Genomic DNA, 24,174 nt, shown 5'->3' with positions numbered 1-24,174 from the left:
ATGTCGTTGTCTCCTTGTCTCCTTGTGTATCAGCAGGTTCCGGAACGATTTCTGGAAGTGGCGCAGATCACATTACGGGAGTTTTTCAATGCTATTGTGGCAGGCAAAGATGTTGATCCTTCCTGGAAGAAGGCCATATACAAGGTCATCTGCAAGCTGGACAGTGAGGTCCCAGAGATTTTCAAATCTCCCAACTGCCTGCAGGAGCTTCTGCATGAGTAGTAACTGGCATTGCCTAGTACTTAACAACGTCACTCTCCCCCAGATCTGTATGAAAAAGTAAGGTAGCATTTCTAAATTTTTAAATTCCAGCTACTTTGTTGGCTGTTTGTGCTTCTTTGTCTAAAAAAATAAATAAGTAAGTCTAATAGTTTTGACTGCATTAATCTTAGTCAACTCCTTACTACTGTCTGTATAAAGGGCGTTGCTATATTTACCACAAGATGGTATATAATAGATGGTACCCAAGAAATTCCTCCATTTTTTGGGCATTTTGTTAACGGTTTGTTTCACGCCAGGATGTTTGCAATGTGTGATTAAATTTTTAGCTGTATAGATGTGATTATTATTTATGAATAATATAATGATTAATATTAATGTTATTAATGCTTGCAAAAACACTTGTGGTATTCATGTTTCTCATGGCATTGCTGAATAAATTATTCTTTGAATAAAAAAAAAGCTTTTTTTAGCTCTATTATTCAGCGGGTTATATGTTACTGTGTCTACTTTTAACAGAAAAGGCATTTTATCCCATGCAAATATGTATATGTCAAATAAGTTATGTAGATGCATAGATTAATAAAGAAACACGAGCTCATAAACCTCAGCCACATTCCACGGCTTCAATCTAAACTACATTTAAACCTGTATGTTTTTTTGTTTTTTTAATAGACCACTTTGTAAACGTCAGCAACCATAAAAATGTTGGCTTTTACTATATATTTTCGTGTGTATCTTAACAGTCTTGTAAATTTGACATACTTTTATAGAATTACATGTGCAGGTTTTGACTTGTAGGGTCTGAGGGGATTGAGAGCAAAGGGAGGCTTGGGATAACACAACACTGTTGCTGAAACTTTAATAGTACTACATTAAACATGAACAGGTGAAAGCACTCGTTTATTAGCCCTTGTTTGTTACTCTTCAACTCCACCCCCCATTCAAACAAACCCGGTGCTTAACCACACATCCATCACCAAACTGAGATCCATACGTCACACATTTACATTTAAAGGCTTAGCTGTTGGTCTCTTAAACACAATCCCGAAATTTAAGAGGATATGCAAAGGCCTGCCATTCAAATATGCTAGAATATTGACACAGACAGCTGAGCCTTGAGTTTCCTTTTAAAACTGAGGTAAATGTGATCTTCAGTCTTTGGGTGTGTCTATATCAAAATGAATGGCAATTCTATGTATAAGTGAGATTCATTTAATTAAAAGATAGACGGGTCCACATTAACTGTCAGGGGGTAAAAATGGTGCCTGGGTGTAGGAGAAGAGATACTCGTGCAAGACAGTCTGCAGTTGCTGGACCAATGTGCCTTTATAAGACATATACGTAATGTTCAAATGTAATATGCATCAGGTAGTGGGGATTTCTTTCAGTCTGTAGTCCAAATTAGGATTTTACATCAGTTTATTGTAACTGAACTGTACTCACATTTTTGACATTTTCAGGCACTTCAGTGGTTATACAAGCCAAGTTTTCAGAAGGTACTCTAATTACATATATTATGGTGAGTATAATAATAATAATAATAATAATAATAATAATAATAATAATAATAATAATAATGTTTATTATATTATTATTATTAGGGGCACTGGTGGCTCAGTGGTAGGTTTCTTGTCTGATTCCCGGCCCGGGTTCGATTCCCAGCCAGTGCCCGACCCCGGCCACTAGATGTAGTGCCGGTCCCAAGCCCGGATAAAATGGGAGGGTTGTGTCAGGAAGGGCATCTGGTGTAAAAACCTGTGCCAAGTTGATGTGCGGACCAATTGGGCCGCTGTGGCGACCCCTCACACACGTAGGGAGCAGCCGAAAAATCAACTAACATTATATTATTATGTATTTATTTTATTTAATTATTATTATATTATGAAAACGTTGAAATGAACAAATTATATAGGAACATCATGATTGTATTTTTGACTCTTAATGCTCTTAATGCCAAGTTTCCTCAGTTATGAAGCACAGACATAACAGCAGATTTGGACCAGTGCGCTGTCCACTGAAGACTTAGTGCTTAGCGACAGAATTGTAATGACTAAACTGAGGCTTTAACCAGACCTCAGAAAACTGGTCTTCACAAGGCCGCAAGTCCCCATCTATGATCCCTGGCTAGACGTTCACAATGATTTCTCCACTGACTCGACTCCACTAAAGTCGTTTGAGTCAGGATCATAACAAACCAAAAAGGCTTTATTGGTAACATAAATGTTTCCTTCTTAGGTGCCTACTTCAGTGTTGGCGTGGTAGTTTAGCTATAATTAGTTGGTTAACTAGATCAACTCTTTTGCCCACATAATAAGATCCAAACAGCTGCCTACACTCTCTGTGTTTATCTGCCATTAAACTTCATTCCAGTCATTATACAACTGTCAATCAATTATTTTCACTTCACCTCATCCGCAAATACATCCAGAATATCCAGAAGAAGGCGTACATTAAGCAAGAAGAGCAAAAGACGGCAAATAGAAAGCAGTTATTCAAAATTACCCTAAGACAAATGCAAGTCCTTTGTGTTATCTTTGTATTAACAACCATACTGGCCATGTTACTAGTATTGGCATGTTTGAAGACAAGCATTTCGCCCTCCTACCACAGTCTCCTACCTTCAGAACACTTTTGTTTAGTTGTAAACAGTGAGATGCAAGCACTTATTATGAAAGGTGACCACTAAAAGACAGAAAGCTATTCAGCTGAACTAACACTTTCAAATGAAGTAACTGTACACCAGTATCCTGTATCCTCATGGCTTGACAAACAAACATGGTTTCAACAAAGTGCATGTGAAAAACAAACAGAAATTACCCCCAAAAAGATGTTTCCTTTGAGATTTTTTGACAGCTTCTTGATTTCATCAATCAGAAGAGAGATACAAAATTATTTCAAAATTTAATGTACCATCTAACACTGTGAAGGCCATAATTATGACTATGGCATCATAGACACGTTAAAAGAGCAGGACACCGCCCTTTAATGTCAAAAGATAAAAAAAAATGACCAGGGAGGATGCCAAGTGCCAGGATGTCTGGCATGTACTGGTCACTTCCTGCATGTAGGAGCCTTTTGTATTTTTCATCTATCTGGACTAGGAGGTAGAGCAGCTGGACGGAAACCCTTTGCAAACAAAAACCCAATCCTGCTTAAATCACTCCAAATCATGTGGCAAAATGTGTTGTGGTCTGACGAGACGCGCCGTAAGAACATCATAGGCACGGTGAAGCATGGTGGTGGGAGCATCGTATTTCTGGGCTGCTTTTCTTCAGCTAGGTCTGGAGCTCCAGTCTACTCAGGCGCAGAACCTAAAAGATGAGGTAAAATTTCACATTGTAGCACCAGTCAACAAAGGAATGGCTTCAGAAGAAGAAGAAGATCAACATTTTGGAAGAACCTAGATCTCAGTCATACCAGGTCTGGTCAGAGATCTGCAAAGAAGGAACAAAATTGCCAAAGAGTCAAAAATCCGTATTAGAAAAGCAAATATTGTTTTAATTAAGTACACACTTCCTCAACCAGGTTTTTATCAATTTTATCTTTTTTCCCCTAATATATACTGTATATACCACTGTAATAACAATAACACACCTCTGACATGTTAGTCAAGGTTTTGCTGTAAATTATATATAAAATCTGGTCAACGGTGATCCTCTGGTTATCCTAATAGACAGGGTAGAGGGGGCTGATAACTTTTGCAAGTTCTGCATTATAAAAATGTGGAAAAAGTTCGATTCGGGGGAACTCATCAACACAATAAGAAAGTTTTTTACACTCCTCAGGTCAGGATGAGACGATGGCAGAAGAAAAACATCTGCATCTACATGATCCTGATTTACATGCACTAGACAGAAATCTATCTGGAATAAGTATTTGATTTACTGTGGAAAATGTGATAACCATTAAAAATATTTAAAATAATATACAGAAGTAACACTGAGTAAACAAAAAATGAATGAATGAATGAATGAATGAATGAATGATTGATTGATTGATTGATTGAATAAATAAATAAATAAATAAATAAATGATTGAATGAATGAATGAATGAATGAATGAATGAATGAATGAATGAATGAATAAATAAATAAATAAACGCTTGCGCATAATATAGCTGAGTGCACCGCTGGTACTCCTTGTCATCTCGGAGTGAAACAAAGAAAACGTTCTGTTTACAATTTATGTACAATATAAAATTCCTAAAATGCCTACAAAATGACTCCCAAGAGACCAATCCAAACACCAACATGCGCTAATTCAATTTCCCAAAACAGGCTTTCTCAGCCACCTAATATATTCGTCCTGATGGCATTGCTTAAACTATTTTTATTTTTTTATTTTTTTATTTTTTATCATGCTTTAAATTCTTTCCAGGCTATTTGTAAGGATATGAATTAAATGCCTCCAGCTTTAACAAAAAAGGCCTCACGAATAAATTTAAAAAAAAAGAAAAGGAAAGTTTGATTAGTTGAAAAGGGGGAAGAAAGAAAATGGTGTGTGGCAAACTGCACCAGGAGGCTGAAAGAAGCAAAGCAGCCACCGCTGTAATTTACAAGCTGATACAAAGAGACACTTTAGCTGCCTAAGCACTCCAGTGACTCCACTGAACAGGAGGCAGGGTCACTCCCTATTCTGTGCCACAATGACAAGCCGAAGCGTGTAGCGCTCCCCTTCTGTTTGATTTCATCAGCGTGCCTTTGAAAGGCACATCTTAACAGCGCAACAATAAAACAGCTGTGTTTGTACTGGCCCATTCATTGTTGGATTTTTTGTTTTTTTGCCACCAGACTCTCTTTCCTTTTTTGCTTCTCTGAAAAGATAACACATAATGTCAGTGTCATTTCATGTCTGGTAAAAAAAAAAAAATTTCGATTCTCTTGCAGTTGATGTCTTTTCACTAGGCTTAATCGGGATTAAACTCAACACATCCAAGCAGTTCTTACTATATCTGAGAACATTATCACTTGAGGTGACAAAGACGTACTTAATTCCTCCTGGCATCACAGTCACTTGAAGATGCTGCTGCAGCTGTCTGGATGTAGATATCATCGCTAAAGCAAACCCTTAAGCGTGCTTTATACACCAGAGAGGAACACAAGCTTGGGTAAAAGTGCCAGATCTTTCCTTAAGGAGAGAATTCTTACACATAACCTGTTATTTATTTATTTTTTCCCCTCCTCGAACCACTGGGCCACCTGAGTCCCCCCGCTCCCTCCCCTTCAGCTTTGAGCAGACGGGCTTCTTACAGTTGGGCTGAAGCAGCATCTTTGCATTACGCGAACAGTCTGCTTCATAATCAAACGCCATCTGTCGCTACATCTGAACCTGTTTTAACATCTGTGCATTCTGGTCTTAACAAAGCTGTAAAAAAAAAAAAAACTTTCACAGTTCACTGAGCTCGATGTGTATATTTACTACCTTTAATGTATCTTTCTGCTACTTTTATGAGTTGCCCCTACTCTCTCCTGGCTAGGGGGTTGTAATGGGGGTGTACCAATTGTCCTGCCATGAGTAGCCACTGCACACTCTGGCACAGAGGCATGTAAGCAAGAGAAAGGTGGGCACCAACCAGGGTAAATCTTTCGAGTGAATGAAGCTTTCTTTGCCAAACGAACAAACAAACCATTCTGCCTCTGTTAAGAAGCCTTGAAGTCGATCGTGCTTGACGTCCCATTAGTGGATCTGACACTACAGGCTAAATGGCAACCAGGGGTAGAATCAGCATCATGGTGGGAGTGGGGGGGGGGACTACAACTGAAGTGCATTCTAGGAAATATGGGGAGTTAAAGATCTCTCACAGGATGATTCAGCTGCCACCGCTTGTCTTGCTTCAACTTCAGACCTATTGAGGGACGGCCCTCGACAGCCCCAGCACCATAAAACAGAGCAAGCATGTTACAGCTAGAAGAGGGACAGCTATCATGTTTTCCTCTAATTTTGCTTGCTAATATTGGCATATTAATTCCCACACAGCTACCTAACCAAAAGTGTCACTTTAAACCTTCATTAAGAAAAAGAAATACATTAGAAATAAGAAAAGACCCCTTTCTTCAAAATAATAAATGAATAATAAAATGCCACAATGCACCCGGCAGTACAGATCATCTGATTTCTTTCACATATTAACCTTCATATATCTATCTATCTATCTATCTATCTATCTATCTATCTATCTATCTATCTATCTATCTATCTATCTATCTATCTATCTATCCATCCATCCATCCATCTACCTATAGTGTCTTATTACCTATAGTGTCTATATTAAAAAGATTTATTTGTTTTTTTTATTAGATGCATTCAATGTGAATAAATAAACATTCAATGAATTTTATGTGTTATAAATTCAAGTTACTAAATAAGTAACATACTACGTAATGAGCCAATAACAAACTGAGCTGTATGACAATATGATTTTAATTTTTCTAATTATGAACTGTTCATGGAAGCAGGACATTTTGTCCTAAGCAAAAAAAAAAAAAAGTAAAATAAATAAATAAATAAATAAATAGAAATTAAAGTTAAAATTAAAAAATTAAATAAAAAAAATTAAATATCATATAATGTGAATGTTAATATATTTAATGTGAATGTGAATAAATATTTACGCTACATTTACAAAGATTTGAAAGAACCACACAGGTTCAGGCGCATCAGCTTAACTAAGCACAGACAAGATCACTTGGTGACATCTAGTGGCAATTTATTATGACGCTCTCTCTCTCAACCTTAAAGTGAAAGTCAACATTCTAAAGCAGAGGAGTCCAATCTTGATCCAAGCTGATCTTGGTTTTCAGTAGACTCAGGTGTGGCTTCTGCTTGGTTGGAATAAAAACCTGCATTCAAATATACATATTCCATATACAAACTGGTCAGGTTAGAACATTATTGAAGATTTTGGTCATTTTCAAGCTGGTTCCAGCAGATCAGACTGGTCACATTCGATCGTTTTAGAAGATTTCGGTCATTTTCAGGATGGTTCCAGCTGGTTATAACTGATCAGGTTATAGTCCTTTTAGATTTTAGTCACTTTCAAGATAGATCCAGTTTATCACACTGGTCAGATTAGATAGTTTTAGAAGATTTTGGTTACTTTCATGCTGGTTGTAACTGTTGAGGTTTGTCCTAGGTCAGGTTTAATTGTTTTAGACAATTTTGGTCACTTTCAGACTGGTTCCATCTAGTCAGACTGGTCAGATTTGATCAATTTAGAAGATTTTGGTCTCTTTCAGGATGGTTTGAGTTATTGAGGCTGGTCCTAGCTGGTCAGGTTTGATTGATTTAAAAGATTTTGATCACTTTCAGGCTAGTTATAGTTGTTCAGGGTGGTCCTAGCTGGTCAGGTTAGATCATTAAAGTAGATTTTGGTCACTTTCAGGCTGGTTATAGTTGTTCAGGGTGGTCCTAGCTGGTCAGGTTAGATCATTATAGTAGATTTTGGTCACTTTCATGCTGGTTCTAGCTGGTCAGACTGGTGTTGGATCATTTTAAAAGATTTTGATCACTATAATACCGATAAAGCCTGTAGTAGCATAACATTTTCACACTATATCATTGTTTGTCATCAGGAACCAAATGAACTGTATGTGTAATTAAGTCTCCTTCCCCAACTACTCACGAGTTACATACATACTGCTTCATGCCTCAGTTATCACCAGGATCAAGTATCAATTTTCCAGGGTTAGGTGTCAGTTATCAGGTGTCAGGTCTGAGTTTCCAGTTTGGGTGAACATCTGAAGTGTTCAGGGTTGAATAGGAAAGGATGACTAGAGATGATCAGCACAAAGAAAACATTTTGTACCAGTTGTGCCGTTGTTTCCATTTAAAGAGAGCTGTGGCTGATTGGATTTGGCGACTTGGCACTGTCTTGAAATTCAACTTTGATGCAGTTGACAGTACCATTAAAGCACAATTTATTTCAGGGGGTATGAGAAATATATTAAATAAACCTCTTCATGATCTGTACAATTTTAACATCATGCTTTTGCATTTGAACATTTAGGCTTGCAGCGTGTTACATCTGTTACACACACACACACACACACACACACACACACTTCCAGCAAATAAAGGCATCATAAAAACGCCCAATGAACGTGCTCGGGGGATGTTCCCATGACGTACATTGTTTTTGTTAGACGGGCTGCTACTCGGCGGGCTTTAGGACGGCGCGGATATCTGTTGTTGTCCGTAGGGTTGCCAGATCTCACATAGAATTGAAATCGACAAACGTTTTATGCATTTAATTATAAACAGCACCCGTATTTATATAGACTGGGGTTTTAGTTTGAATGCAGTGCGAACATCAGTCCAATAAAAAAAAGTTAATAAATGGATATTAAAATTAAGGACTTTAAAAAAAGTCAACTACTTTATTGTGTACATCAGTGAATTTGTCCACTCCTTCATAATACGAGATCGGGATATCTGTATGATTTCTAAAACATTTCATATTTACGTAAACATTATAATAGATTTGGATTTTCTGTTGTTATTTCAGTAGAGTTTAAGAGATTCAGTTTTAAATGGTCGACAGCTGTGGGGTCTTTTTGACAATACCTGGCAACCCTGGTTATGCCGCAAACCTGCTGGCTAGCTGTTTGTCTTCTTACCATGTGGTGTGCCTGGATAGTGTTGCTGGACTTTCTGCAGTTATTATCCTAAAATCCACTGAATAAACTGTGACTCTTGTACCAGGAGGCCACTTTAAGTCAAGCTGACGACTTCAGGTTTTATAAGAGTATAAAGAAGTGGCAGCGAGGCAAACGATCACAAAATGAAATTTGAAGGAATCGAAGGCTGTGAGAGATTCCTAAGCCCTGGGAAAGGCCGAGGGGTCAGAGCAACGAAGCATTTCCAAGTTGGTGACCTGGTCTTTGCCTGTCCGGCATATTCCTACGTCCTGACAGTGAATGAGAGGGGTGGCTACTGCGAATTCTGCTTCGCAAGGTACCCTTGTTGGTGCTGATTGTGTCCGCAAATTCTTTAAAATGGGTGTAGTTTTCAGCCTAGAGTTTTAAGCCCGTCCTCTGTGATTGTGACTTGTCTCCTCAGAAAAGAAGGGCTGTCCAAGTGTGGAAAGTGCAAGCAGGCCTACTACTGCAACGTGGAGTGCCAGGTAATCTTAAAAGACGTCTCTTGGACAGAATTCGTAGTTACAACGTGGGCAAATATTACAGTTTTCATCCAGTTTTTTGGAGACGACGCTGAAGTTGGTTTCTCTTTCGCTGCTCCTTATTGGAGTTCGCTGTTCCACCTTAAATGAGTGTAGTACCTATAGAGCGCCACTAGAGGGCCGTTGATGATTATCTATTTGTTTGTTTGTTTATTTATTTATTTATATCGTGTGATGTATTTTATAAAGCAGCCTTCAGATGGCCAATAATTAATAGCATTTGTTGCACAGATGTGTTAAAGGACAAGGATCTAAGACAAACAACTATTTAATGTTATGTTGTTATTGTTCGGGGAAGCAAGCACTGGAGATTGTAATTGTTGTACGTTTTATTATTATTTTATTATTATTATTATTATTGTGTTGTATTATATGAAGCTTTTCCATTTTTTCCAATTTTTCCAGTTTAACATAAGCAGTACAGAACCGGGCATTTTGTTTAATATACAGGACAGTTGGCTCATAATACAGCGAGTCAGTTAATATCTCGAACCTCAGCAAAGACGCAGGACCCAAAGGTCTTCAGAAAGTTTTGTTTGACAGCCATCTTGCATAATGTTGCTGTGCCCACACTGCTCAGAACTGCAAGAGGACTGGTTCCCAAAAAGGAACAGTATGAATACACAGAGGTCTGGGACTCCATTACTGCTTAAGTGGACCAACAAAGGATCTGAGGTCTCTTAGGGACAGAGGCGGTGTGAGTGAACATGGGTGAGAGAGAGAACTGGGTCCTTTTTCACTTGGTCCACTTCAAGCGGTCTGGGTTTCGGTTTTTTTAAACTGGACTCAAATGTGAACACACCCTAAGTTTACCTGTAGGTGCTGAGGTATTAATAAATCTCCAATTATAAACCTATAATCTGAGGGTCTAATGGGTCAAATCGAGATTCTGCTATCTGTTGAATCCCAAAAAGTGCTTTATGTATTGACACCAAAGTTGTCTCTTATGTTCAGGAACATGACCTGGGTGTGTTCCAGGAAGCAGGCTCATAAAAGCAGGACGTTAAAATAGCCACGCTTGATTTAGCCTAACAGGTCAATCTCGGCTGAGTTGCTGTTCAATTTATTTGTACTAATTCAAGCTGGAATTTGTAATTCGAGTGCACACATATTATATGCAGCCTTCGTAGAATTAAATCTATTAATGAAATATCGAAATGTATTATGTTTACTCGATATAAATGTGCAGATTTGTTTCTATCCGCAGTTTTTCTTTTTATCTGTGAGCCGCGATTTTAAGATTTCTTTCTACACACATACCAAGACCTTATCTTGAATTATTGGTGGAAAAAGTGTCTAAATTATACGTCCAGAAAAATCACTTTCTTTATACCTGTTGTTTTTCTGTCATTTTTCCATACCAAAATAATGCAGTGACTTTTACAGCAGCAAGATTCCTTTGATTGTGGCAACTAGAGAAACATCACAAATCTCTAATCCAAACTTGTAGCAGGATGTAAGATGATGGTTGTGAGTCATGGAGGCTTGTTTGAGATCTCCCCAGCTCCCTCAAATCACACCAATAAGATCTAGCATTAGAGCAGCGATTTAGGGGACCAAGCATATCTTACACCAACATAGGTACAAGCACTGAACCGCCTTATATCCATATACACACTGCTTTGAGCCTGGCAGAAACTAAATGACCATTCTATGTAGACTAATTGTGTCTTTCAGAATGTGGTGTGCGTTTTCTTTGGTGGTCCATGATGATTTAACCCTTTAAACAGCATTCTGAACATTGACTCATTGGGAACGTGATCATATTAAGGGTTAAAATAAACCAACAGTACTATCATTTAAGGTGGAATGGTGAATAATAATCTGGATGAGGAAACCATCCTGACTCCCACCTTTTATCTGGCACTTGAGCCCAAATAGGGGTATATAACAAAAACCAGGTACCAGACGCTCTCTTGGGGGTCTTGATTCGAGTGGTCGGTCCCAGTAACCCACACAGACAGGGTAGATTTATTTTGTGTTATTTCACTGAGGGGTTTTTGAAGTCTTCTGGTCTGACCCCTTTAGATCTGTTCAGCAAGGATGACCGTACTGTGAGTATGAAGCTCCTGAAGACGTAGCCCTGAGGTTCCATTGAAATACATAAACTCCTTCACTACAATTAAAAAAAAAAAAAAAGAAGACTTTGTTTGTCACATATACATTACAGCGCAGTGTTAGGAAGCAGGGGTCAGGGTGCAGAGTCGGCTGTGTTAATGCACTCCTGAAGCAGAAAGGGTTCACTCAAGGTCCCAACAGTGACAGCTTGGTGGTGCTGGGGCTTGAACCCTTAACCTTCACGGCCCAGCATAGTCTGGAGCCACAACGGGGGACTAAACTGATGTGTTAAAATGCTTGCTCATGCCTTTAGGAGTGTACATTAACTGTACACAATGCTTCCTGCATCTCTTAATAAACCGCCTTAATGTAGTTGCACAAAATGATGGAGGCACATAATGGGTATCATTCAGATGAATACGAAAGCTAAGTAAGGACACTCCTTCAGACTGATTCTTAACTTCCCAGCACTCAAACTGTTAGAAAGAACCCACTTCTCTTTATCACGTGTCCTCGATGTAAATGTAAAGATTTGTTTCTATGAGTGATTTTTTTTCCCCCATTTGTCTCTTTCTTTTCAAGCATACCAAGACCATACTGAATTCCTTCTAAGGCCTTTTCGTTAAATGAGTACCTTTTAATACAAAAATGATACGAGTTAATCTGGGCTTGTTTAAAGTATACAGCAGCCAGATTCGGTTACAGTGGAATGTCACAGACCTTGTTCTGTAACCTCTGTTCATCTTCTCCACCTACATATACTTGACCCTTGAGCAAGGCCCCCCAACCCCCTCACTCCATGGGTGCTGCATCATGGCTGACTCTGTGCTCTGACCCCAACCCTCCAGGGATGCAAAGAATTTTACTGTGCAGTAATGTATATGTAACAACACAGGCTACTTAACATGTGCAGCACTTAGTCCTTTAGACCTAAACCCTGATTTTTTTGGAACCCTTTTGGAACGGTTCCTTTGGTCCGAGACGGTCTTAGCAAACCCAAACACACGGTGCAAACCTACAAAGCCAACAGACAACGCTGTAGCACTACATAGACGAGACACATTTTGTTTTGTTTTGAAGAGAGCGTCCCTGATTGATCGTGTGTGTGTTAAAACAGCTCTGTCGTTTCTGTAGAAAGGTGACTGGTCCATGCATAAGATGGAGTGCTCTGCCATGTGTGCATACGGAGAAAACTGGTGTCCCTCAGAAACGGTGCGACTGGTCGCTAGAATCATCATGAAGCAGGTACGTGGATTACTTTGTCAGTGAAAATACATGAATCACAGTATATTCATATATAGCGATCAGCCATAACATTAAAACAGGTGACGATGTGAATAACGTTATTATCTCAGACGGAGGCAGTGTGACCGTGTTCTACTAGGAATCTTTGGGTCCATGTTATTTTCTTAACATGTATCACCTGACTAAGCATGAATACAGACCAAACACCCTCCCTTATTAGTTTATATGCATATACCGTATATAGAGTTTTTTTCTTTTTTGAACGATTGCTGAATAGACGTCTGTCATAGGAAGTGAAATGCCTGAAAATTCTTATTTTTCTTCCTCTTTGTCAGAAATTCCTGACAGATCTGACTCAGTCTGAAAGACTGTTATCCCTGAAAGAGTTCGAATCGCGTAAGTATGGTGTCCTGAGCCCAAAAAAACTCCAAATCCAAGCCAAGCATAATGCGGTTTAGTTTGCAAACCAAATAAAGCCAAAGGTTGAGATTTGAATGCTGTATTTTAAAAGGAATTTGAGGTGAAATAGGTTTGGCGTTGCTGAATTATCGAAACTTTATAAAAGCACTGGGCAGAAAATATAACTGATTTAATTTTGCACTTGGAACAAAAGGCAGACTCCAGAGGGATCGCTGCTTTGTGCCTTTCATGGAGATGTTCTTTAGTTCATATTCAGGGGGTAAATTAGGATTTATCCATTTACATGTAGCTGTATAGAATTTGGCAGGAACGCACATAGAAGGGCTTTCTATTCAAATAAATAAATAAATAAATAAAATCCTTATGCTAGCATGAATAGGCCATGGACTAGGAGCATAATGAAGCTAAAACCCTGTTAGAGAGGAGATGGTACAGTGAGTCAGTGTTTTCTTTTAGAGATTCAGTGCTCGTTTAAGTGCCTAGTGAAGAGGTGACACTTCAGGCTTTGTTTGGAGACGGTCAGGGTAAAGTTCATCACCATCTCTTTGGTACCAGGACAGAGAAGAGCTTCGATGCACGTCTTCCTTGTGTCGCAAGAGATGATCGGTCAAGGATTGAACGGAATATGGTGAAATAAAAGTGAGGTTTGATCGTTGCTTTCAGCTGGGTGAGAGCAGAAATACTTAGTCTTATGTAGTGTTTTTAAGGTTGGTGAAAGGAGCAATGTTGGTAGATGTGTCAGGATCTTTCACCTACAGTTTGATGGAGTGAACATTGTATTGAATTATGGGCTTTTTCAGGTGTTTTGACTCCGGAAGGTGAAATAAAAGGGAAAGCCATGCTTTGCTGCTGAGGTACAGCCTCTAAGATTGTAGTCATCTGACAAGGGTCAAGATTAGATTATATTTTCAGTCATAGTTTTATAACCGTAAGTCTCGTATCTATTACACAAGTTGATGATTTATGAGGAGGAATCAGCCTGGATTAGAACAAACATCCCTGTCATACACTATATTGCCAAAAGTATTCGCTCACCCATCCAAATAATCAGAATCAGGTGTTCCAATCACTTCCATGGCCACAGGTGTATAAAATCAAGCACCTAGGCATGCAGACTGTTTTTACAAACATTTGTGAAAGAATGGGTCGCTCTCAGGAGCTCAGTGAATTCCAGCGTGGAACTGTGATAGGATGCCACCTGTGCAACAAATCCAGTCGTGAAATTTCCTCGCTCCTAAATATTCCACAGTCAACTGTCAGCTGTATTATAAGAACGTGGAAGTGTTTGGGAACGACAGCAACTCAGCCACGAAGTGGTAGGCCACGTAAACTGACGGAGCGGGGTCAGCGGATGCTGAGGCGCATAGTGCGAAGAGGTCACCAACTTTCTGCAGAGTCAATCGCTACAGACCTCCAAACTTCATGTGGCCTTCAGATTAGCTCAAGAACAGTGCGCAGAGAGCTTCATGGAATGGGTTTCCATGGCCGAGCAGCTGCATCCAAGCCATACATCACCAAGTGCAATGCAAAGCGTCGGATGCAGTGGTGTAAAGCACGCCGCCACTGGACTCTAGAGCAGTGGAGACGCGTTCTCTGGAGTGACGAATCGCGCTTCTCCATCTGGCAATCTGATGGACGAGTCTGGGTTTGGCGGTTGCCAGGAGAACGGTACTTGTCTGACTGCATTGTGCCAAGTGTAAAGTTTGGTGGAGGGGGGATTATGGTGTGGGGTTGTTTTTCAGGAGCTGGGCTTGGCCCCTTAGTTCCAGTGAAAGGAACTCTGAATGCTTCAGCATACCAAGACATTTTGGACAATTCCATGCTCCCAACTTTGTGGGAACAGTTTGGAGCTGGCCCCTTCCTCTTCCAACATGACTGTGCACCAGTGACCAAAGCAAGGTCCATAAAGACATGGATGACAGAGTCTGGTGTGGATGAACTTGACTGGCCTGCACAGAGTCCTGACCTCAACCCGATAGAACACCTTTGGGATGAATTAGAGCGGAGACTGAGAGCCAGGCCTTCTCGTCCAACATCAGTGTGTGACCTCACAAATGCGCTTCTGGAAGAATGGTCAAAAATTCCCATAAACACACTCCTATACCTTGTGGACAGCCTTCCCAGAAGAGTTGAAGCTGTTATAGCTGCAAAGGGTGGACCGACGTCATATTGAACCCTATGGATTAGGAATGGGATGTCACTTAAGTTCATATGCGAGTCAAGGCAGGTGAGCGAATACTTTTGGCAATGTAGTGTATATCCTCAAGCAACAGAAACCTAGCAGGACTTTCAGGTCGGTTAGTAATGCCAAGGGTAAATAGTAAGAATGGGGAAGTGGGAGTCATGCGGTGAACCAATATATCTGGAGAATTTTTAGATTGCAGGACACAAAATTAGGTGAACACCATGATGTTTATAAGAGCCACAGATCTTCTTGTATCTTTTGGCACAAACACAACACACTTTCAGCCAATGCCAGAGAAATCATAGAACGTGAATACAGTGTGTGTGTGTGTGTATGTGTGTCTTCCCTGGTGTAAAAGAAGAATTGTGTGCTTTTAATTTTGCCAATTTTAGTAGTTCTCTGTAAAAAAAAAAAAAAAAAAAAATAGCTGTTCAACAAATAAAAATCCTGGAAGGACTGAATAAAGTCATGTACCATAGCTGATCATGGCCTCTTTGTTTTTGATCTGCTGTCTATGTTTTTTAGTCTCTCTATTTGCCTTACAGCTTTTAAGTTGAACAGAAGGAAACGTAAAATATAAAAAAATAATTTAAATTTTCTTATGATGATTTTAACCTGTATTACGTTTGTTCGCCAAAGGAAGCCTGGGAATAGTTCTTGAAATTTCATTCTAGTCATATTGCCCCTGCTTATCACCCCCCCCCCTCCTCCTAACCCATAGTCGTCGTCCCCAAAGAACACACACAGACACACACACACCATTCATTCTGCTTTTCTCCTGCTGATATTGTCACAGAGCAATTTTGCAGGGATGTGTAATAAACTGAACTGGAGAAACCGTTGTGCTTTGAGTGGTCTGGGGTTTTAGGAAACTAAGATAAGAATGAAATATTCATATATTGTATATTATATATGTATATTATATTCTGGGGTGATGTGTATACCTGTTTGGAAATGTTAGAGCTGTTAGTGTTGCAGTAATAACTGAGTAATTGTGACTTTTGATAATCATGTTTGATAACCATGCTGAACATGTCTTGTATTTTTAAAACGCTTATCAACGTGATCCATTTTAAGATTTGGACAAGATCGACAACGAGAAAAACGAGATGAACCAAACTGATATTGCTGCACTCCATCACTTTTATTCGAAGCATCTGGATTTTCCTAGCAATGCCGATCTTGTAGAACTCTTTGCCCAGGTAAGTTGCTTTGCACTTGTTCAAGCGTTAGCATGGTGACTAACTTAAATCAAAAGCGTTCATTTATAAACATAGTTAATAATGAAACATTTTTTCATATGGATACTGGATGGATTTAGCAAAACAATAGGATGTTCTCCAGTGCTGAACATTTAAATGTGGAGTGAAAAAAGACCCACTTGATAAAAAGCTGATCTTTAGAGTGTGAGATATCACATTAATGCGGTCGAATGATTGTGCTGCCGCCTCTCTTTCCACCACACAGCCATCACTGTGTAATATTTTCACAAGTGCTATCAAGAGGATCGTTTCATGCAGATTGAGTCCCCCTTGGGGACTTTCACACCGTCACAGATCTGCCATTTCATCTGTCAGCTTGTGACAGCAAAGAATTAGTGTCTATAATGACCTTAGAAACTACACTGACCTAATAGTTCCTCATGGGCCATTGATTGCTGTTGTAGAAAGGACATTAATCAGTTACAGTTATTTACTGTCCAGTGTCACCCAAATGACGATGAGGTTCCCTTCTGAGCCTGGTTCCTCTCAAGGTTTCTTCCTCATATCATCACAGGGAGTTTTTCCTTGCCACCGTCGCCACAGGCTGGCTCATTAGGGATAAAATAAAATAAAATAGTTTAATCATTTAATTTAATCATTTATTTTATTTCTAGTTATTTAGTTATATATTTTCCCCCTCCCCTTTCTCAGTTTCTCTTCTTTTGTAAAGCTTCTTTGAGTGTTACAATGTTCGTTGTAAAAGGCGCTATACAAAATGAATTGAATTGAATTGAATTGAATATAATACGCAGTGATTGAGAGGTCTGGGAAAGCTCTGGGGAAGTAGCTCAGTGTGTAAGATGTTCTGATCAGACGTATAAAATGTGTAAATATCATGAGATTCTGTAATCCACCGACATTACTTTAGGCATTTAACCCAAAACATCATTCTATGGACCTATGGGACGGGTTTTTCCTCATGTTTTAGGACATATCCAAATATTTTTGTGTCTGTTTAACACCGCTTTAAATGGAAAACAATATATGAGGAATGTAAAGCGAATTGATTTAAGCAATGCATTCCACAATAGTGTGCTTTTTGGTAGAGACCTGATATGTCCATGGGTTCATGCTGGTCACTAAATCAGTTTTATTCTTTGTTACAGGTGAACTGTAACGGATTCACCATCGAAGATGAGGAGTTGTCTCATCTGGGCTCTGCGGTCTTTCCAGAGTGAGCACAGGATATCACGATCTCCCTCGCGAAATATTAATTAATAGCAGGATTTTCAATCCACTGATATGTTTTTTGTATCGCAGCGTTGCCTTGATGAACCACAGCTGTAATCCCAATGCCATCGTGACTTATAACGGCACAGTAGCAGAGGTCCGTGCTGTTCAGAAAATCAGCCCTGGAGAGGAGGTAAGAAAGAGAACCACTTTCTATATTCTTCACAGTTTGACCACAATTAAAAGAGTTGATTGTCCAGGCACATCTAAAAAGCCATGAATACTGAAAATGAATTATTAAAAATGTATATTCCTGTAAAGATGCTTTGTAAACCTGTCCATTGTTTAAAAAAAAAATGCTATAAAAACAAAATGGAATTAAATTGAATTCTACGTTATGCTATCAGTAATGTTTAAGCACCTAGCTTGTTAGTGTCTAAAACAGATATATTGCACGGTACTGTGCCGGACGTTTTATTATTACCACATTAACCCAATATTTTCCTAACAGATTTTCAACAGTTACATTGACCTCCTCTATTCCACTGAGGACAGGACTGAGAGGCTTGAGCAGTCCTACTTTTTTACCTGCGATTGCACAGAATGCACCACCAAATCGAAGGTATTTACTTATTTTAGTATTATTTTTTTTATCATGCCTAATAGGCACCAAAATAACACACGACCCTTCATTAGTTTTGGCTGTTAAACACCTGGGTGGTTCATTTAGTTCAGTGAATTCATTGTTCAAGTGAGGATAAATGCTGAGGGTATGTTTAGTAATTTATTGTCCCCCTCAAGGGAAATTTTTCTTTGGCTTATGACTGATGACACAATAACGTAAATACTGGACATCCCGGTTACTTAAAATGACCAGTTTTCACAGCCTGCCGGATTACAAATCCACACTATTGTTTAATCTTGCAATGATTTCACAGTCTCGTTATTGACTCCAGAGTTGTTGCACAACCCTATAACTGTTACACACCCTACCGTTTTTCACACATTCCCATAACCCGCTCACACAGTATTTGGCAGACAACCTCAGCCTCCAGAGCGACCTACATTTATTGCATTTATGCAACCGAGCAGTCAACGTCCCAGCAGTTGCAGCTTGGTGGTACTGGGATTTGAACACACCGCCGTCCTTGGATCAATAATCCAACACTTTTACCACTGAGCTACCACTTCCTTCTAAACGGTCTTGCAACCTTAATATCGCCCACAAATTGTGCCTCATTTGTTTCATACATTTCAGTATAGCTAAAAGAATTGCATTCAGAGTGAAGGACATGAGAGTTTGCTATAAAGGTGATCTTGAAGGAGATTCAGATTCTGCCAAACCTGCAACCAATTACTTACTCTCTCAAACAGCCTGATAAAACAAAAACTGAATGCCACAATATGGACACCAAGATATTAGTAGGAAAATGCCTGGTTAATGGAAGTGGAGTGTTGTGGATGATTTCCTGCCTGTGGTCTTCTACTTCGTTTCTATCAAACGCCATCTCTATTATTTTACTCATATCTAACATGAGGCAATTATCCTCATACCACTGGGCATGTATTATTACTTGATGTACCAAAATAGCGGTATAGCATTCATTCATATATTCAGGTACAGAGTAAAGAGAATAGGTGAGATCACACAACCCTGGGGGTCACCAGTGCTGAGATTTGAGGTTATAAAGAAAGAATGATCCCATTTTAATGAAAAACCGTTTGTTTCTTTAGCGTAAACTGGGGCTGAAGAACGTTAAAAGGCGAGCTAAACCCAGCAGGAAGCAGACAGGCATAAGCCTTAGGGTGTTTTAAACTTTATTGTGTAATCGTGTTAATAGCATCACATTTACCTTGCCTCTGTGTGTTAATACACTGGAATGGTCTAACTGTGATTGTAGCTCTTCTTTTAGTGTAGACACAATCCGTTTCTTTAAAACAGAAGTTAGAGCTTATGGTTTCTTCAGACATTTTATAAAATCAGAACCTAGAATTACAAAAAAAAAAAAAAAAAAAATGCAGATTTATTGCAAATTATGCCAAAGGCTAAATGTTGCGATTTGCCAATGATTATAATGTTATATATTGTTATAAATAGTTTCCTCATCCTCTGTGCTAGAGATGAGGGCAGTGCATAAAGCTGGGATATGGATGGCCTCATTTAAGGCTACCGGCTCAGCTCTTAAGGAAATTGGACATTTAATCCATTAGCATTAATAGATTCTGCCTTTGCATTTGATATAATCTACTTTTAAACGAACCTTATTGTAGTTTCTTATTTTACTTTCATGCATTCGCACTGATGTTTATTTAAGGGGAATAGACACAGTATCACTATGGTGGAAAAATGGGTTATGCCATGCCATGGCAGCTAGCAAGCGGTCAGTTTAGCCGTCTTGTCTGCTTCCTGGTTTGACCCGAAACACAGTTTTGAAGTGTTCTCTAAAATACAATGGGGTATTTTTGCCTTTCAGCCTCAGTAGTAATGCACATTTTATGTAATGTAATATTCTCACATTTTTCTGTGTGTGTAATGCCTCACTTCCAGTAAATTCACTGTACTGTGATGTGGTTTTAAAGGACAACGCCAAACTGGAGATTCATCAGAAGCTGAGTAGTGCTCCAGAGGCAAAAGAAATTGAGGAGATGGTGAAGTATGCCAAGAATATCATCGAAGAGTTCAGAAGAGCCAAGCACTATAAGAATATCCTTACAAGCCATTTTTACTCTGTAGTAATCTTTGGGGTGTGTGAATGTTCGCACATGCCTGCTTTTCTGCCGTTAGGCAAACAGATTACAAAAAGAAAAACATGTTTTATAGGCTATAAAAGCATAAATGTTATGCAGGTTTGTTCCACATTATCTCCTCACCTGTTCTAATTAGAGTATTTTAACCTCATAAGATTACATATACCTTGCAAAATTAAAAAATTGTAAATAAAAAAATAAATAAATAAATACATTTTTATATTTGTATATAATAATAATAAATTAATAATTATAAAATATTTTTTAATTATTAAAGTACAGCCCTGGATAAGCTATGAGTTCTAAATTGTTATTTAATTAAACATCTTATTTTTTTCATTTAGCCATTTATTTATTATTCTTTATCGTTTATTATTCCATTTATCCATTTATTATTTTACCTTGTGGATTACATGTAAACATCTGTTATGTGAAATAGATTAATCAGGGCTGCTGATATTAATACACAGAAAGTAAATAATTGTTGAAAGTGCACTGATTTTTCTTAAGTGGCGCTCATAACCAGTTGAGCGAATTTAGTTAAAGTCTTCTGCCAAGCTCAAGACACTAGACCTCAGGGTAACACAATCTTTACAGTTGTTTAAATTATTTAGATTTATAAGTCCTTGACTCCACAGCACCTCCCAGCGATCTGCTAGAGATTTGCGAGTTGAGTCTGGAGAGGATGGGATCCATATTTGTTGACACCAACGTGTACATGCTGCACATGATGTATCAGGCCATGGGGGTCTGTCTCTACATGCAGGACTGGGATGGAGCCATGAAATATGGCGAGAAAATAGTAGAACCCTATAGGTACACTGAATTATTTGTATTTTTATTATCTCTTGTCTTTGACTGGATTTTGACGCACATTTCCCCCCTCCTTTTCCCAGTGTGCATTACCCTCCATACTCTCTGAATGTGGCATCTATGTACCTGAAGCTTGGAAGACTCTACATGGGCCTTGAGAAAAAAACACAAGGAGTGAAAGCATTACAGAAGGTAATTGTGTATTTTCGTAACTCTGTAAGTCAACATAGACGACCTAGGAAGTGCTCCAACTTGATCTCACAGTCACGGGTAGGTCTGTACGGTGCAACATGCTGGTGAAAGATCAGTCACACCCTCATAGAAGTCTGTGGGTGTACCTGCACTGTCACGTTAAGTCATGTCTAAAAGAATCTAGTCGATCTCCTTTCATTCAGGTAGTACTAGTGGTAACATGAAGTCTTTCACTCTTGAGTGACGGATGGACAAATTTATAAATCTGACTGCCGACACTCGGGTGAGAAACTGCAGCAGTCTTTGAATTAAAAATCTTTGCTGCCATAAAAGGTTAGACATCCCTTAAGTACAAGTCTTTGTGGTGTTTCACGTGTTTATGTGGGTTCCATTCCTTTTATTCCGTCCATCCATCCATTCTTAACACCGCTTGTCCTACTGGATCACGGGGAACCTCAAGCCTATCCCAGGAATCAGGGGCACAAACCCTGGACAGGATGCCAGTCTCTCACAGGCGACAATCGCCCATTCACCCACTACAGGCAGTTTGGAGATGCCTTTCAACTTACAAAACATATTTTTGGACTGGGGTGGAAACCAGAGTCCAGGGAAGAACATGGCAAACTCCACAGACATGCATTGTCAAGACAGGACTTGAACCCCCAACCCTGGGGAATGAGGAAATGTGCTAGCAACCAAACCACCATGCTGTCCTTGTTTTAGTCCTACCTCCCAAAAATGTTTGTGATGGTCAGGAGAGCACATACTTTGGCCATAACCTGTGCCTGTTCCCTGCCTTGGCATTAAACATATTAAAGAAGTCTTGATGCTGAAGTTGAATCCGGCCTAAGTGCAGTTTTTAAAAAAAAAAAAAAAAAAAACCTGGTTAATGTCTGTTTCTAATCTGAGATGCTAATTGAAGACTCTTGCTAGGCTTCAAACATGGCTGAATCCTTAAGCTTGGAACTGAAGCTAAGTAGCGCTTCTTATAGTCAAAGATCCCACTCTCTCTCAAAAAGAGGACCACAGGGCCATTATGCCTGTGACCATCAGGGAGGCTTCACATCTCAGATTTCTAGTCTTAAAGTGAAACAGTAGTTGAACTCGCTGTAACCTTCATAAAGGTCCGTTAGATTTTCTTCGTTCATTTGTTGCTTGTGCCTTCAAGACAAAGCCAGTAAGGTATGTTGACTGAATTCTTGGTTGTCCCAAATGGACAGACTGATTCGACACTCCTGGCCTGGATACCTGTGGTCTTTGAGACGAGGAGGTTGAGGACTATGACTCAGCAGTGGACAAGACACTTCTGAACGCAAGAGCCCCTAGCAGTGCACATGCCTTGTATGCTCTCAGGTGGAAACTTTTCCACAAGTGGTGTGCACTCCATCATCTGGAGTACTAGCCTTGCTCCTGTGACTGCTAGACAGTGGAAAGTTGATACACCAGTATCTGTGTATCAGTATCTGTGAAGCTATTGCAGTGCATCAGAGCTTTTGCTTGGCTGCATAAAATTGCCACAGCCATGTTGCCGTGTTCTAGCACACTGGACGGTTGATGGTATCACCTTGACACTACAGATTACCAGGGTCCCAGATCCATAATTCCCTCTCAATCTCAATGACAAAGTGATCAATGGGTGCTTGACAACAGTATTTACAGTATATTTTTGATGATTTTTACATTTGTTTGGCTTTGACCTAAGTACAGATAATTCTTTGATCAAAAATAGGGTTTGTTTTGTTGTTTAAAGGAATGGCGAACATCCTTTTTATTTTCTTTCAGGCTATTGACATCATGAACGTCGCGTTCGGAAAAGACCATCCTTACGTCGCCGAGGTACAAAAGGAAATCGAAACGCATTAGTAAACGAGAGGAACTCCTGTAAATTCAAGAACAGCATGCAACCAATACCTCCGCTTGCGTACAGACGAACGTCTGTTTCTCCTCGATGTCATTTTAAGTTGTTTTTTGTTTGACAAATGATTGCTGACCCGTGTCCTTGACCTTGAGGTGCTGGATCTGTTACCCTTTCCGTACTATAAATACATATGCACTGTCTTTGTGAGCAAGGGCTAATAACTGAGTATTAAATAGAACCGTCCTAAAGATTGTCTTTAAAGATGCTTCTTTAATTTCTTTGCCATGTCGCGTATCAATCACAGAGTAAATGACTGTTTGCTTGGCCACAGAACTTACCAATGATTCAATAACACTATGCCTGAATGAGTATATGACCAAAGTTGTATATCCACGAATCTGAATATTCGTTGTCTCAATGTGTGGCACAGAAGATTGCCTTTATTTCATGCCAAAGCTCTACACTAAATATTTTAACTACTGCAGTTTACCGCTACAAACAAAAAAAACAACAAAAAAAGTCATTGGTTTTCTAACATTTTTGGGGTAATTTGTGACTATAATATTTCTGGCTACCGTTTTATGAAGTAGACGACTCGAAAATCTAGTAATAGTATGTCGGTGTGCTATTTTATTTTATTTTTTTTTAAATTGTCTACTATCAGTTATATAATTGAATCCAAAAGTCTGAGACCATAAAATATGGAGGATATTTGTTATAGATGCCTCCTTATTGGGGATATCTGAACAGGATAATATTCTTTGGAAAAAAATGTAGCATCAGATAAAAAACAAAATAGGGCACAAAACATGCAAGGTTGAAT

The 24,174-nt window shown here is 39.1% G+C and overlaps 2 protein-coding genes and 1 long non-coding RNA gene across 6 annotated transcripts in view; 2 read left to right on the top strand and 1 right to left on the bottom strand.

Moving 5' to 3' along the window:
• prox1a (prospero homeobox 1a) overlaps positions 1–681 on the top strand; it is a 29,896-nt gene extending 29,215 nt beyond the window's left edge. For 2 of the 4 annotated variants that reach the window (XM_058399607.1, XM_058399605.1), the window contains one exon: positions 37–681. In XM_058399607.1, the coding sequence (XP_058255590.1) occupies positions 37–222 (186 nt within the window). In that variant the 3' untranslated portion in view covers positions 223–681. Of the gene's footprint in view, positions 1–33 lie in introns of all 4 variants that reach the window. The other 2 variants (XM_058399603.1, XM_058399604.1) reach the window with 1 other exon arrangement.
• A 453-nt stretch (positions 682–1,134) lies between these two features.
• LOC131359137 (uncharacterized) lies at positions 1,135–8,967 on the bottom strand. Its single transcript, XR_009205751.1, has 3 exons — positions 8,838–8,967; positions 3,640–3,656; positions 1,135–3,533 (listed from the first exon to the last, which is right to left on the bottom strand). It is a non-coding gene; the product is annotated as an uncharacterized LOC131359137 (long non-coding RNA).
• Positions 8,806–24,051, top strand: smyd2a (SET and MYND domain containing 2a). Its single transcript, XM_058398750.1, has 12 exons — positions 8,806–9,174; positions 9,280–9,343; positions 12,593–12,703; positions 13,039–13,099; positions 16,386–16,510; positions 17,677–17,744; positions 17,831–17,933; positions 18,252–18,362; positions 20,321–20,444; positions 21,130–21,304; positions 21,385–21,493; positions 23,276–24,051. Exons 1-12 carry the CDS (start codon positions 9,002–9,004, stop codon positions 23,354–23,356), a joined length of 1,305 nt encoding a protein of 434 aa, XP_058254733.1. The 5' UTR covers positions 8,806–9,001; the 3' UTR covers positions 23,357–24,051.
• Positions 24,052–24,174: the final 123 nt, after the last annotated feature.

The sequence above is a fragment of the Hemibagrus wyckioides genome, linkage group LG09 (genome assembly GCF_019097595.1).
Source record: "Hemibagrus wyckioides isolate EC202008001 linkage group LG09, SWU_Hwy_1.0, whole genome shotgun sequence".
NCBI lineage: Eukaryota > Metazoa > Chordata > Actinopteri > Siluriformes > Bagridae > Hemibagrus > Hemibagrus wyckioides.
The sequence above is the reverse complement of the archived record's forward strand: the minus strand, read 5'-3'. Positions and strand labels throughout refer to the sequence as shown.